The following is a 16,036-nucleotide window of genomic DNA, read 5'->3' as shown; positions in this document are numbered from 1 at the left end:
TTTTTCATGCAAACTGTGAAATCACTTTTTCTTGCAATATTTTTGAAAATATAATAAACCTTCAACAAACTGGAAACTGTTTAGATAAATTCCTCAGGTCTCCGTATTTAATGAGTCCTAGTGGTGAAATCCTGGCCAATTTTGGATGTTAGCAAATATAATAAAGGACTCACAATGATGAAAAATATATATATTTTGGGGCTCAGAGATCTCCTAGGTGGCTTATACGTGGTTTGCCTCCCTGAAGTACAGTGGATTTTGATCTGGACCAGATCTAATGCAGATCTGAGGGGTGGTGGGGGGTGGGGACGCAGTGAGATCCCTTTTAGTATGCAAACTTCAAAACCAACTATTTCGACGGGATACATACTGTATAATCACAATCTGCATCATGAGACACCTCACTTTAGTTTTTGTTGGTGGTGGTGGTGGTCCACTGGGTAAAACTGTTAATTTACCGAGTTTAGATTTACGACAGTGCCCACATTTCACAGAATACGGTAACAAGCTGTGGCTCCTCGGCGTGCGGCTGTTCGGCCTTCCCACAACACAAGGCAGCATCTCATGATTCATTCAGCCAAACAGAGAAGAAGACGGGCTAGCCGAAACACGGACACGCTGCCTAGCCGGGGAATTAAGAGGTTGGGGGTCCAAAACTAGAGGAGCAAGTGTCTAACTGAAAGGCGGAACTAGCTAACGTTATGGCGGATGTTGGTGAGGTTTTGATGTCGGTTTTGTCCACAATTCGGGTTCCGAAGCCCGGGGACCGTGTCCACAAAGACGAATGCGCCTTGTCATTTTCCTCGCCGGTGAGCTGTCTTTCGTTTTTAAAACGTCAGCAAACAAACTAAACTCTCTCACTCGCCCTCTTATTTTTCCCTTAAGTTGCTTTTCTTTGTGCTGTTTTACTTAAACTCACCGCTTCCTTAAACTGCCTTGTTACAATTAATTTAGCATGCAAACGTCAAGCTAAGCTAATAATGCACTGTAACGCCTATAGAAGCTTAGCTGCCCTAGCTTGTTAGCTAGATATGCTACTAACTGCTGTCAAACTAGATAACACGCTGGCTTAGTTTGCTACTGACTATTCACAGATGTAACACACTAGGTTGCGTTCCAAATGTGAATTCTTGAAGTTTGTCGTCGTCTCTGCAACCACACAACTAGCTCTTAGCTGAAAAGCAAGCTTTAGCAGGCAGACAGGAGAGATGGATGGCCAAAGTGTGGTCACCGGGACATAGCTAGGGACTCCATCGCCTCCAACCTAAACCTCCCAGTGTTGTGTCACATTGGTGATGGAGGTGGACTGGTTGCACCATATAACATCGACTGTGTTTTCTTTTTAGGAGAGTGAGGGAGGACTGTACGTGTGCATGAACAGTTTCCTGGGCTTTGGGAGTCAATATGTGGAAAGGCATCACTCTCGGTGTGGTCAGAGGGCTTACTTGCACATCACCCGGACTCGCAAGGCTAAGGTAGTGCAATTTTTTTCTTCTTGACAGCAATGGTTAGTTCCATGTCTCCCATGACATAATCAGCACTCAGTCTCATTTGTGTCATACTCTCAAAAGGAAGATGATAATAACTCTGGATCTGGACACCCACCTAAGAAGAAGCCCACCAGACTGGCCATAGGTGAGGCATAGAAGAACATTTACATAAATACAAGTGAAGTGACTGTTCTCACTAGTATTTGTGCTCTGTCCTGTTTGTTACCTACCCAGGGATTGAAGGAGGTTTTGATGTGGAGCAAGAGCAGTATGACGAGGATGTAAAGGTTGTCATCTTACCTGACAGGCAGGAAGTGACTTCAGAAGACCTTGCAACCATGCCTGACGTTGTGAGGGAGCGGGTGAGATATTTCTACACGTATCCTCCTGGCAGTAATATTATGCGCCCTTTTTTTTAGCATGGTGCAAGCAGGTGCTCGGTCAAGTATGTGCGTCATTGCTAGTTTGTCAGCGCAAATGACATTTTTTACGGGAAGCACGTTCGCCCTTTAATTAGCAAATTAACTTGTGGTTTGTCTGCACTGGCAGCTCCTTACATGTGGTAAAGAGGCGTGGTATGGCACATTGCTCTGTAGGCATCCAGAAAATAATTGCACCATAGACCAAGAAGAGGCTGGTTAATGAAGTTAAGTGTGAAGTGATATTTAAGGGGTTCATCAATCAGATCAGCAGATGCGTGGCATTGCAGTGTCATTAAATTGATGCCCGAAATGATGGAAACATTTGCCGCCACCTCCTGCCAGGCCCACTTCACCTCCGATGGCTTGGATGGATTCTTGCTGCTCATGTGTATGACGCGCTAGTGTGACTTCACCTGGTGAACGAGGATGTCCTTTTTTTCAGATGAAAAGTGCTCACTCCTCCCAAGTTGAAATGCATCTGCCTTTGAAATGGCAACATGCCAAATCCTGATGCAACATGGGCTTCCAACGGAATGACACAATGTCATGCCCAAAACACACCTACGAATAATTAGGTGTCTAATGACAGCCTCTTTTTGCTATGGTTTGTGATTTTGTGCTCTCTAAATACCAAAAAGGAGCTAAACAAACTCCCAAACACAGGACGCAGGCATAGCTCCATCTCCATCTAACTGACCGGCGCCATAGATCGCTTGAAAAGGGCCCGACCAGGGTTGTCACAATGAACTGTCATTTTTGAAGTTTCATCACGAGCTGGTTCTCGGGTGTAATTTAATGCTGTCGATTGATTTGCTGTCTCTTAAGGTGTCCTTGTCGATGTCGGGTATCATGGCAGCTGACTCAGTGTCTCATACCTTACAAGTTCAACAGTGGGACGGTGAGGTGAGACAGGAGTCCCGGCATGCTGCTGACCTTAAACAGCTTGACAATGGAATTAAGATCCCTCCCAGGTGAGCCTAGGATGTCCCTTGAGCAAAGCTGTCATGCTGTGTTGCACAAATTAGCAGCTTTGTATTTGCTATGTGAGGAATAAATGAACAAACTATAAATGTAAAATCTCTGTAGACACATGCAACAAAACCTCTAACACACACAGAGATATACTGTTACACCAAAGGGACTATATTTCATATTAATTTATCCGTGACTGCATCATTCCATTAGGCTGTTTGTTGTGTTTGTTGCTAAGTATTATTTGGGGCATGTCTATATCAGTGGGCTTACATCAGCTGTCTTCTCTCAATCTTAGTGGCTGGCGGTGTGAGGTGTGTGACCTTCAGGAGAATATTTGGATGAACCTGACGGATGGCAAAGTGCTCTGTGGGCGCAGGTATTTCGATGGCTCTGGAGGCAACAACCACGCCCTGCTCCACTTCCAAGAGACAGGATATCCTCTTGCTGTCAAACTTGGAACCATCACTCCTGATGGGGCAGGCAAGAGCACAGCATGACTGCTTTCTGCAGTAATAATTTTAATGTTGAAGATAATTTGTGTGGGCTTGCTCTCTGAGTGTTTGGACTGGACAGAGTGTCTGCATTTTTCTGATGGTCGTTGCTGCTCTGCCCTCCACTCCACTCTGTCCAGATGTGTATTCTTATGATGAGGATGACATGGTCCTGGATTCCAAGTTACCTGAGCACCTAGCTCACTTTGGCATTGACATGATGACCATGGAGAAGGCAAGTTTAATGCATCTGATGTATATTTTGTGGAACAAAAATGTTCTTTTATTTGTTGGCCTCGTAATCCACTACTCTTTTTAATGTTCAGTATGTGAAGCATCTCGATAGATGCGTCCCTCAACTCTCAGATTTACATGTGCATTGTAAGTCAGTGGAATGAAATTTTTCCCTGTTGGCCGGCGTCCAGGCAGTTATGGCTGGCCGTGTCTCAGAGCAGCCATTGATTTACACAGTATCACTGAAGGGCTTCGATTCAGTTTTGAGCCAATGGCATTTACCAAACTGATATCACTACGTATACAGAGGTGAAGGGATCGATCTCTATCTCCAACTCCCCCTACTTTCTCCTGGTTTATGTGTTAATCTCCCCATCTGTTTCTCTTCAGATTCCCTGCTGTCATTAATCACTTAGCCACTTTTCCCCGTGTGTTGATGCTGGTGGCAAGCTCTAAAACTCTGTACCTCACAGTGGGGAGCAATTTTTTTTCCTGTCATATTGATGTATTTCTCCACCCATCTAATGATTGGGCACGAAGAGTGTGGGTGGACAATTTGTGCTACAAATTGTGCTGCAACAGAGGACAAGGTGTAGCTCTTAGCGCTGTAGTGATGTGTTGTAGCTTCTTCCTCCTCGTCCTGCGTTCTTTACTACTCTATCACGTTCCTGCTTTATACCCTGAACTTTCTAAAGTTGTTGTGACACATGGAGGCTGCCACTAAGAACTGCTTGTCTGTTCTCTTATCCCCGTCACTTCTCTCAGACTGAGCGGACTATGACAGAGCTGGAGATTGCCGTGAATCAGCGTGTCGGAGAGTGGGAGGTGATCCAGGAGTCTGGTACCACCCTACGCCCCATGTTTGGCCCTGGCCTGACTGGCATGAAGAACCTGGGCAACAGCTGCTACCTCAACTCTGTCATGCAAGTGCTCTTCACCGTTCCAGACTTCGAGAGCAAGTCAGTACCCTCTTTTTTTCCTTCTTCTTTTTTAATACAGCCTCCTGTCCAGTTCACAAAATATGTTATCTATGTCAATTTTCTATATTAATTAACAATTCTAATCTTTGTGATGGACAATAATAATAAAAAAACAGCATATCTAGTTGATCATTTCAGCAGTAGTTGTGAATTGAATTTGACTAATTTCTTAAATTTTCCCATAAAAGTTTCCACACATTCAGGCACTCGTGGAAAGTATTTGTCATGCTTTGTCTTTGCTGCTTTCCAGGTATGTGTCTAACATCGCCAAGATTATCGATGACGCCCCAAGTGACCCCACTCAAGACTTCAAAACCCAAGTGTGAGTGTCTTTTCCACCTGTCCAAATAATATTCTGGAACCAGCAAAAGTTGATGTAATGTCGACAACAATGCTTCATGAAATTAGAGATGGGTTGTGTGCTGAAAAGGTATATCCCAATCTGTATTGATAAATGTTTATCATGATTTGAAGCCTAAGGAAACCAGAAGGGTTCATAATTAAAACTTGAGACTATAAGAACCAGTAGGGCACTGTAGACATTATCAAATACCTCCATACTTTTGACCAAATACCTCGATATTGATAATGTGACAATTTTGTCCTATTGGTTACATGTGCACGCAAAAATATAAGCGTACTAGTTTTCATAATCATCTGTAACATGGATAAAGGCAAATACTAGGGCAGTCTGGGAAATTCAGATTATAACATCATTTACTGCAACTGAGCCTTTAAAACTAGGAAAAGAACATGCTACATAATAATTTCTGTAATGATATCTGGTATCTATATTTTATGCTCAGCCCTTGATAAAATATTATAGTTTCTAAATTCCTGCTTTTCCTAACATACTTGTTCAAGCTTGCTTTCTGCATGTTCTCACTTGGGCTGTCGCTCTTTATATTTAGATTAGAGTGATATGATTATATTCAACTCCTCTACTGGCAGCTCCATGTTCTAATGGGATTTTTCTCTCTTTTTTTCATCAAGGGCTATCCTGAATGGAAATACAATTCATACCAGCAGACTTAGATTGGCACTTGGCCTGATGCCATTTGAGCTCCATGCAATTGCAGGAGAAAACAGATTTGCTCCTGCTACTGTATCTCTTCTCTGCTGCCAGCACCATTCTTTCTGAAAACAAAAGTGAAAGAATAGACTGACACAGGCTGCACTCCTCTGTTTGTGTGCTACACAGTAAATTGACATTCATAGGATTTTGCTCATTTCAAAATGTGCGCAAACAATTGTGTGTGTCTGTGTGCGGCAACAAATTTCACACTATAATCTCATATTTCACTTGAAATGGAAGTCTGCCAGGGGACATGTGAAAGTGGCCGATTTGAAATGGTTTACTTCTGTTATTGCATTGAAACTAAGATAGGACATGATTAGACATGCTGCCATGTTATTTGAAAGACAGAAATACTTTTAGGCCAATATCCAAATCCTACTCCCATGTTAGACTCTGGTATGTTGTTGGATGTGCAGTGATGTCAACTTTGTTTGTTTGTCACAGAGCCAAACTTGGCTATGGTCTGTTGTCAGGAGAGTATTCCAAACCAGCACCAGATCCTGGAAATGAAAATGGTGCATCTGAACCCAGGGTGAGAAGAAACTGCCACAGTTGGTTTTACAAATTAAATCAAGTCAAACTTTATTTCTAACACACGTTTTATACACGGTCAACACCATGTGCTGTACATGAAGTGATAACACATCCATAGAAGTGTGGAGTGAGTTCTTCATGGTGTGTTTGCAGGGAGACCAAATTGGCATTGCACCACGAATGTTCAAAGCACTTGTTGGGCGGGGCCACCCTGAGTTCTCCACCAATCGCCAACAGGATGCTCAGGAGTTTTTATTGCACTTCATAAACATGGTTGAGGTAACGTTTCACTCTCACTTTACTTCTCTCTTGTTGGTCTCCAGCCTTTTTCCTTGAATCCGTCTCTTCCTACAGAGAAACTGCCGCTCTGGGCCCAACCCGTCAGAAGCCTTCAGGTTCCTGGTGGAGGAGAGGATTGTGTGTCAAGAATCACAGAAGGCCAAATACACACAGAGGGTGGATTACATCATCCAACTGCCGGTGCCCATGGATCAGGCCACCAACACAGGTGAGGGGCTGATGTGATGCAGTTTCTTAGAACGGTGGCAAAAGTTCACATTACCAACATTCACCAGCAAGCTGTAGCCGGGAACATCTGGGGAGATGAGCCAAGCAAAGACTTTAACACCGTAGTCCTGCTATTTACCATCAATTTACTGGCTTGATGTCTAGATCACAATGCTCTTTTTTCTTTTCTTGTTTTTCCTAAATCATGTATGTATCTGTGTGATAGAAGAACTGCAGGAGGCAGAGCGCCGGCGTGAGGAGGGGGACTCCTCAGCCCCTACAGTGCGTGCACAAATCCCCTTCACAGCCTGCATGGCGGCCCTCAGTGAACCTGAGATCCTCACTGACTTCTGGAGCTCAGCTGTGCAGGCCAAAACTACTGCCACCAAGTACGAACCAGAGATATTTGCTCACATACTGAATGTAACAAATTAGATTATCATAACAAAGTGAGATACACTTTTGTTCATCTTGCATTGTTTCATTTCTCAGAACAACCCGGTTTGCCTCTTTCCCCGACCATCTGGTTATTCAGATAAAGAAGTTTACTTTTGGCCTCGACTGGGTCCCCAAGAAACTGGGTGAGATATTCTTCTCTGACTGTACATACATCTGAGTTGTCCTTCGGCCAGAGGTGGAAATAGTGGATGATGGTTAATTTGAAACGAAAAACCATATTAAAACCACATTCGCTCATTTTGTTTTTTTCCCTCGCAGACGTGAGCATCGACGTTCCCGATACTCTGGACTTGAGTGCACTTCGTGCAACAGGACAGCAGCCAGGGGAGGAGCTTTTACCAGAGGTGGCCCCGCCCCCACTCATGACCCCAGATGTGGAGGTTAAAGGTATCCTGGGTTCCCATGGCAACGAGGAGGACGACTCGCTCTACTCCCCACTGCTGTGTCAGTCTGTCTGTCATTTCTGCTCTTTTCCTCCTCCCTGGGTGAAACTTACTCATCCATCCACGTTTCTTCCTTTTCTTTCGTTCTGCCTTTTCTGTTTCCATGTGTCCGTGTGTTGTTTATTATTTATTTTTGCATCATGTGAGGTGATCTCATTAAGTAATCAAATATCTTAATGGTTTTGTTTTTTTTCCACACTGTGTTGACCAGTGCTGCCCCTGAAAGATAGAATAAGTGTTAGTGGATGATACCTTTGTGCTCTCCTCACGTGCAGGTGGATTCAGAGACACTCATGACATCCTAGCTGATCATTTGTCCGCATCCATAATTGACCAGTTGGAGGTGCCATGTATAAATCAGTACATGGGAGGAGAAACATTATGTGAGGGCACTGTTACCAAGAGAATGAGGCGAGAGATGACAGGCAGAAGTTTTGTAATGACATGAAGACTCTCTAACCCCCCCCCCCCCCCAGAGCAGAGGAAGATGGGATGTTTCAGACGGTTGCTAATTATCTGAACGCATCTAGAATAACCTGCTTCTGCTGATGTCGTTAACAACAGTTCACGGTGTGGAGATTTTTTAACAACTGGAGTTTTTGCATTTCCCTGTGATGCAGCACCAGGCTAACAGTGTTACTTCTAACATTCTCTCTCTGATCTGGATCTCAAAACCATCTCCATTTCCCCAGTATGTAGATTTAAATAATTCAAGTAAAATCGTAAATGTGTGATGACTTGTCGGCTAATCACCTGAACTAACGACTACAGCGTACAAAAAATCTTTAGTCAAGTGGAGCCCTAGTGTTGAGGTTCCTTCATGTATTTTTCTATGATTTTTGTCTTTTGTGATATTTTTTTTAACCTTTCAGTAAGAATGTTGGGAGTGTATAAACAAAACAATGTTATTCCATTTGTGAATAGCAGGTGTTTCCACTAAAACTGAAAACTGTGAAAACACTTTCCACAAATCACATCAAAGTAATTTCACTCTTTCCTCCCAACGCACACTCAGCTCCAGTCCTTGATGACTCCACTGTGTCCCAGTTGTGTGAAATGGGATTCCCGCTGGAGGCCTGCAGGAAAGCAGTTTACTACACTGGCAACACTGGAATTGATTCTGCCATGACTTGGATCATGAGCCACATGGATGACCCAGGTGTGCAGAGCAGCGGGAGGGCGAACCTGAGCAATCCCTAAATCGCTTTGACGGCCTCTCTCAGTCTTTATGTTCTCCTCTCTGATTGGCTGCAGACTTCTCTGCACCCCTGGTGCTGCCAGGCTGCAGCTCGGGCCCCGGGACCACACCGACAGAGAGCCTGTCGGAGGACCACGTGGCAACCATCGTTACCATGGGTTTCAGCCGAGACCAGGCAACCAAAGCACTGAGAGCCACGGTTAGAATCACATTCCATCCAGATATAACATTAACAAAGTAATTCGAGAAAACTGTAGAAGAGAGGACTTATTTCTTGAACTGTGGGAACACGGTTCACTGCATCTATGACAGCTGGGAGTGTTGTTTCAAGAAATGTTTTGTGCAGTTTTTCTGGATAAAAAAAACACTGAAGTAACTCAAGAAAAAACATAATTTTCTTTTCACAGAATTCAGGAAAAAGTAAAAATAAATCAATTTTTTAAAAAAAAAGCCATTTCCAGGTCAGGAAAATTTGTTGAAAATGCTGGAGATTTGCTTCACCTGATGCCTGAATATTAAGAGTAAATGTTGTTCAATGAAGATTGACTGAGTTACATCTGTTTATCTGAAACTCATTTTTTTAGTCAAACCATGTAGCTTGTCATTAATTTCAGTTAAATATACACGATACTTTTCTGTTTAGTATTCATGTGTAAATGGGTACATTTAAGAACTTTTTATTCCCCACACTTTGAAAAATCATGGAAAAAAGAATGAAAATTTCTTGGTAAAAATGTGTGTAAATCTGGAAGTGAAAATGTGTGATACCATTTGATGATTATTTATTTAGAGTATATAACTATTAATATTTCATGAGATCAAAGGCTTGCGGGTTTCTGTCTCAGAGTAATGTCCTGGACCGGGCAGTCGACTGGATCTTCTCACATCTGGATGACCTGGAGTCCATGGACGTGTCCGAAGGGGGGCGCTCTGCTGCGGAGAGCGAGGGGGGCAGGGATCCCCCTCCAGGGCCACGTGTCAGAGACGGACCAGGCAGTGAGTCCCAGGGAGAGGGAAAATATTCAGGAGCATACAGTAACACAGAATGGGCATTAATCAGTTGCTTGACAACCTGATCATGGTCTGTCTGAAGTGTGAGGCTTTTGTCCAGGCTTAATAATTTAATATCTATAATTTAACTTGTGGTGTTTATCTTCCTCTAGAATACGAGCTGTTTGCATTCATCAGTCACATGGGGACGAGCACAATGTGCGGCCACTATGTGTGTCACATCAAGAAGGACCAGCAGTAAGCTTCCCTCTGCACTCAACACTCATTCACATTATTGGGTTTGGTATTTGGTTATTTGCGCTTAAAATAACCAGCAAGTAACAAAGTGTCAGGATTTCCAGTGCAGGGAGAAAAAGGAAGTCCAAATGGGTCCATCACTTTTTCAGTGGGGCTGTATTACAATAGAAGCTGGATTATTCCCAGCCAGTCGTTTGTCGGCTTCACCATAATGTCCAAGCCTTCGACAGGAGAGTGCCACCACTTTGACTGCGACACGCTGCCGTTTTCCCAGGCGCAGTATTGAACCGAGTCACATTGTCTTAAAGTCCAATAATAACATCGTCCTGCTGAGGTTTAGATTGACCCCCCCCCCCCTTTTTTTAAACTTGTCTGAAAAAAATAACCTTGTGTTATGATGTGCCTCAGAAAGGTTTGTGCATGTTCATACCAAGTACCTGCAGATGGCACTGTAGGAACATTTGTCACTATATAAATGATCGTCCTCCTCCGACCAGCTTTTGTCTAGAAACAGGAGAGTAGAGTTGCACCTGCCTGCTCTCGGTGTCTCCTAGAATGGCAACATTTTTGGCGTTACAACTGCTGGATGAGAAATCAAAATATTAAGGTCTGAGCAGCCAGATGCAGACTTGGAAGGCTGAATGAATACATCAGTAGAATGTATATCATGAGATGGATCTATTGTTGAAGGTTTACTTCGCCTCCAGTAAGATTGTCTTGGGGCATGACAAATATCTGGTGTTTTCTCATTTTATCAGGGTTATTCGCCTTTTTTGGACGTGTCACAAGCATAGGTTTCTGCACTTGAAAATCTGTCAGAATGATCTTGCATTATTCCTCTTTAGCATGATAAGATTGAATTATAATATCATGCCAAGTCCCTTGATGTTTGATCATCAGAAATGTGAGAATTGCAGTTTATTATTGCTAGAATCTCCAAAAGAAAAGGATCCATGTCCTCCATAAATAAATGATTGTGGGTGTGTTGGAGTGGAAACAAAATCGAATTGTGAGCTCTAAAAGGTTCACTCCTCAGTCTCCCAGACACTGTGAGATTCATTTCTTACCTCACCACATGCAAGCTCCTAAAAAATTTCCCTGATAGTTCAAAGGTTCATTTTATCGTAGTTGCTTGTTTTGTTGTTGTTTTTTTTCAGTTAACCAACACAACCTCCTTGTTCTTATTATTATGCTGTCAGTCATTTGGATCTGTGTGTGTGTGTGTGTGTGTGTTCTTGTGTTTCCCAGGTGGGTCATCTTCAATGACCAGAAGGTGTGTGCTTCAGAGAAACCCCCCAAAGACCTGGGATACCTCTACTTTTACCGGAGAGTGGCTGAGTGAGACAAAGGAGCATTACGCTTGGGGTGAAAGTGGAGAGTGTGGACGCGAACACACACACATACATACACACACACCCACACACAGCACAACTTTCATCGTTGCACCCCAACAAGCTCTTGCAAAAATGCCCTGGCACGCTTCACAACTGACAAAACTGTACATAGTTGTCTTAGACTGCATATATACTCCATTAAATACACTGATGCACAGTACCAGTGTGTGTAATGGGGAGGGGTGTTTGATCTGTTGAGTACAAACCAGGAGAGGTGCTCTCAGCGAGTAATCTGGAAGTTTTCTGAGGAAAACCTCTTAATATTAAAAGGTTTTTTTTATCTCGGCAAATGCATCCAGTAACATAAAAACTTGCTTCTTGGAACAGGCCCCCAAAGATCAGCAGGACTTTTGTTTCGTTCATTCACTCGTCAGTCATTTAGCTCCACTGACACCATTCCATGTCTTCTTGGCTGTTGATTCCTGTGGTCAGCAGTGGTCTCCACCTCTTGTTCTTATCGGACGGTTGTAACATGCCCACCACCTCCGCTACCCTCTTCAACAACAGTTAAAACATCCGCCGTGAGATGAAATGTCAGTAAATCCAATAACGGCTCAAATGTGTGCTACAAAAGGAAATAAAAATGTCAAAAACCACGTCAACTTGCTTTTTCTTAAACGTTTTGGTGAGGGTGGATTTTTTTGTTTTGTTTTGTTTTTGTTTTGGTTTTAATTTTGCAAACAAATTTTTTGTTACTTCTGCTGTGACAAATAAAGAACTGTCTTTCAGTCATAATGGTCTTTTTTTTTTTTTCTTTCATTTGAGCCAACAAAGCCAGGTGTTATCCGTGCATCCGCCTCTCGTTGTTATTCAGGCCTTTGATACGAGTAATTAATTAACACATCTGACAACCCTGAGGTGAACAAAGTTCACCCTTTTTTCTGAAGTGATTTTGTTTTTTCTTCAGTTATGCAGCGCACAGAATCCCAGCCTAGTTTACAATCAAGCTCAGGCGTCAAGAGCAAAGCCACAAGATGACGGGGTTTACGTTGACCTACAACTCTCAAAAAGTGCAGCTTTCCTTTTCGAACGTCTTCCGCCTTCTACAGTTAACACATCCTTGCACCCCTGTTTTTGATCAAGTGAAGCTCTGAGGATGGGAGGAGATCTCGACCTTCAATAACAAAAATAACGCCATCTTCTCTGCAAATTCAGGTAAGCTCTTGTGAAATCGATGTATTTATGCCGTTACGTTACTGGATTTGTTGCGAGTATTCAATCATTTGTCACTTGCAGTTGGAACTTCACCTGATGGCGGATTAAAGCTATTGCACATTAAAATAAGGAAGAGCTAAATCTGTCTTCTTACATGTCTATATTTAAACACTTAATTACATGAAAGTGCTTGAATGAAATACTTTTGCTCTGATGTGAGGAGCCTCTAATGTCTATATTCAGATCGATCTCACTGTAGTCTTGTCTTTAACAAGGACTAATAAGTCACTAACGGGAAAATGTTTTTTGGGCAGACATTTTGTCGATGCGGTGTCCTGACATTACTAATTGTAATGGAGAATATCCTAAGTGAAATTAAAAGATAATTTATGGATCCAAACATTGTACGATTTTAAAAAAGAAAAAAAGATACAATTTGGCTTCAAAGTAAAGTCTTAAACTTTTCAACATGGTGAAGCATCAAATGAGGAGATGAAGAAAATCAACCGCTGTTTTGCTTTAGCAAGAAAAAAGAATTTTCACAGATTTTAATCATTTTTTTTCCTCATTCGACAAATTTGCAAGTTTCCACAGTGAGTCAACTCAACATGATTAATTTATCAGATTAACTCAGACCAAAAGCTGAAATATATCCAGGTAGTTTCTCAGTAAGATTTGTTTCTGTTTTTGTGCAAATCTGAAAAGCACATTTTCAATTCTACCATCAGAGAGAGGAGGGAAGTAAAGTCGCAGACGGGTGGTTGAGATCACATGTCAAACAGAAGCTCTGTGTGGTATCTGTATCCTGGATTAGCTGTTTGCTCTCACGCCACAAACTACAACATTGCATTTAGTTTTTGTCTTTGTTTTTTCATGATTAAAATGAATATTCCCCCCCCCCCCCATTAGATCAAATTTTCAAAATGAAGTCGGTCACGTGGCTGGGGTTGGGTGAGTGAACGTACATCATTGTTTAAAATAATTCCATATAAAGGTTTAAATTGGCGGTACGCTCGTCATATGTCTGCGTGATGCTAAATGAAGCATCTCCCTCTAGTGCTGAGTGTTGTCTCTGCTGTGGAGAAAGTGACTCGGACCCACCCGGATCAGACCATCACCATCGAGTGTGGGGTCAACACCTTCAGTGCCAACTTAAAGTGGCACCGTGAAAATGACTTGCTTATTGACATTTTTGCCGGGAGGAGCTTCCCATCGAAAGGTATAGTCACAGAAACACCTCAAGTGTGTATATTTCTCATATCTCATTTTATTTTTAACCAAACTGCAATTCCCATCTGCATTAGGCAAAAGTGATGTTGCGCGCAGGTCAAAGGTGAAATCAAAGACAAGCCTGCAGATCTCAACTGTGAAGAGTGCAGACGCCGGACAATTCACCTGTGAGGTCGATGGGAATCATCTGCATCACACACTTCTGGTGGTTTCGGGTAATTTGCTACTTTGAACATAAGAAAAAGGAAACGCTTGATCGGTAACCCTTAAAAACCTGCCCGAACAGACAAATTACAAAAAGATTGTGTAAATAGTCTAAATCAAAGTGAAGAGTTTTTGCACCACCACTGTGTTTAACAAAAATAGTGCCAGCAAAGCTACAGGACTGTTTGACTGGGCAAAGTACTTTCAAACAGCATCACATAAACGTAAGCTATAACGGTCACATCATAGTTTTAGCCATTATTTAAAGTTAAATTACTGCAACCTTTTCAGAAAAAAAAATTCATCAGTGCAAATGATTGAAGAGTGATTCTTTCTTTCCTAATGGAAAAACAACTTTCCCAGTGATCTAAATGAAACTGTTCAATGTCCTCTTTTGTCTTTGGTGATTCTTTCCCTCGCCGCATCAGTCTCCTCCAGCCCCCCCGGTCATCTCCAGGTGGGCAGCGAGGCGACGCTCCAGTGCCAAGTAACAGGTCTGAAGTCAGGTTCTACCGTGAAGTGGAGGAGACCAGATGGGATTGATGTATCCCATACAGTTCAGCTCAAACCTGTGACCGTGTCGCACGCAGGGATGTGGGTGTGTACCTTCTCCCACGCAGGGGAGACGTACAGCGAGAACCTTAATGTGAGCGTTAAAGGTAGGATAGAAAAACAAAGACGAATCATTTTAGAAGTCAAAATTCTAAGCTTGTTATTGTTTGTTTAAAAAAAAAGTCACCTTTTTTTTTTCTTGACTTTTCTTTTTTTTAAATTAGATTTAGATTATTTAAAAGTAAGACGTTTTTGCTTTCAGAGCTGTCACCCACATCATCCCCTTCCCTGGAATCCACCTCTGGTGACAGTGCGTACTGCTTTCTCTCCAAATATGAGCTTTTTTTTTAGGTGTCCCTTCCTCAGGGTACCTGCATTTATTTATTTATTTGTGTATTTGCTTTTGGTTGACCAGGTGTTTCCCCTTCCGGTTCCACTCTGCTGCTGGGACTCAGCTGGTGGGTTTGGATAATAGTTGGAGTTGGCTGCCTGGTCATAGTTGTCTTGACGGTCTTAGTGATTGTTTTGTGCAAAAGAGGCAGAAAAAGGGAGGTTAGTAAAATGATGCGTAGATGAAATTAGATAGTGGAAGGAGGTGAAGTTGATTTGAGCAAACACTTTTTTTTTCCCCTTTGTAAATAGAAAAGATTCCCACGGATGAAGAATGCCGGTCAGCCTCTGAATCCCAGGAAGTACTGCCAATGTAGCCGGTAAATACTCTTAACTTGCCTCCAGTAAAAATAAACTTTATCCCCCGCTGCAGTAATCTCTGTTCAGTATTCTAATAGATGCTTTTCACTTGATTTCAATGACCTTCATTTTCACTGTGCCTTTTTAACTTCATGATTGTGTTGTAATTGGTGTGAAAACTTCTCATCTCGTCTCTCTTTATCACAGCCCAACAGCTGCAGTGAAACCACAGCAAGGACGCCGAAGAGAGAAACCGTCAGCCCTCCCTCTGTAGCCCCTGCTACTGGAGTGACATGAAAGACAGATTTGAGAGAGAGAGAGAGAGAGAGAGAGAGAGAGAAGGGGGAGGCAGAGGAATATGTGGTGATAACGAGTGTGAGAGAAAGAGAATCCCAGTGTGAATATTGCATGAATGTGAATGGGCGTTTGAATGTTTTGTGATGAAAATAAAAATCAAAGTATTGATGTGGGCGTTTTGAGTTGTTGTCGTTTTTTTTCCACCAGATGTAACGGTGATGCCAGTGCATATCGCCGAGGACATCATTACATCAGGCCTCTACTGCTTTCATTTTAAATTTCAGCCAATTAGATGTAATATTTTTTTCCTGTATCTCTCTTTGCACTTAATAAAAAGATGTTCATGTGTACTCATCTTGAAGATTGTATAGCTTTTATTTCCCTTGTCAATAAACTCAACACACCCCAATGAGTTTCCGAAATCATTTCTCTCAACACGGCAGAACCGCATTTCA

The 16,036-nt window shown here is 42.4% G+C and overlaps 2 protein-coding genes across 3 annotated transcripts; both read left to right on the top strand.

Annotated features, from left to right (window-relative positions):
• Positions 1 to 524: 524 nt before the first annotated feature.
• usp5 (ubiquitin specific peptidase 5 (isopeptidase T)) lies at positions 525 to 12,075 on the top strand. Of its 2 annotated transcripts, none has more exons than XM_086218190.1 (20): positions 525 to 809; positions 1,347 to 1,475; positions 1,572 to 1,635; positions 1,725 to 1,852; positions 2,738 to 2,883; positions 3,183 to 3,367; positions 3,519 to 3,613; positions 4,378 to 4,571; positions 4,843 to 4,914; positions 6,115 to 6,202; positions 6,358 to 6,483; positions 6,559 to 6,712; positions 6,938 to 7,100; positions 7,204 to 7,292; positions 7,429 to 7,614; positions 8,629 to 8,772; positions 8,868 to 9,010; positions 9,657 to 9,807; positions 9,975 to 10,059; positions 11,308 to 12,075. In XM_086218190.1, exons 1-20 carry the CDS (start codon positions 702 to 704, stop codon positions 11,399 to 11,401), a joined length of 2,544 nt encoding a protein of 847 aa, XP_086074316.1. In that variant the 5' UTR covers positions 525 to 701; the 3' UTR covers positions 11,402 to 12,075. The 2 variants fall into 2 exon arrangements, with proteins under 2 accessions (XP_086074316.1, XP_086074317.1); XM_086218191.1 differs by having other exon boundaries at positions 526 to 809; positions 7,429 to 7,557; positions 11,308 to 12,073.
• Positions 12,076 to 12,299: 224 nt separating this feature from the next.
• Positions 12,300 to 15,957, top strand: LOC147253146 (uncharacterized). Its single transcript, XM_086218192.1, has 9 exons — positions 12,300 to 12,608; positions 13,518 to 13,559; positions 13,666 to 13,827; positions 13,913 to 14,053; positions 14,471 to 14,701; positions 14,857 to 14,904; positions 15,010 to 15,146; positions 15,237 to 15,304; positions 15,492 to 15,957. The coding sequence occupies exons 2-9, from the start codon at positions 13,532 to 13,534 to the stop codon at positions 15,556 to 15,558; spliced, it is 882 nt and encodes a 293-aa protein (XP_086074318.1). The 5' UTR covers positions 12,300 to 12,608; positions 13,518 to 13,531; the 3' UTR covers positions 15,559 to 15,957.
• Positions 15,958 to 16,036: the final 79 nt, after the last annotated feature.

Source organism: Aulostomus chinensis, chromosome 11, assembly GCF_037954235.1.
Source record: "Aulostomus chinensis isolate RoL2024-O1b breed Wild chromosome 11, RoL_Achi_v1.0, whole genome shotgun sequence".
NCBI lineage: Eukaryota > Metazoa > Chordata > Actinopteri > Syngnathiformes > Aulostomidae > Aulostomus > Aulostomus chinensis.
The sequence above is the reverse complement of the archived record's forward strand: the minus strand, read 5'-3'. Positions and strand labels throughout refer to the sequence as shown.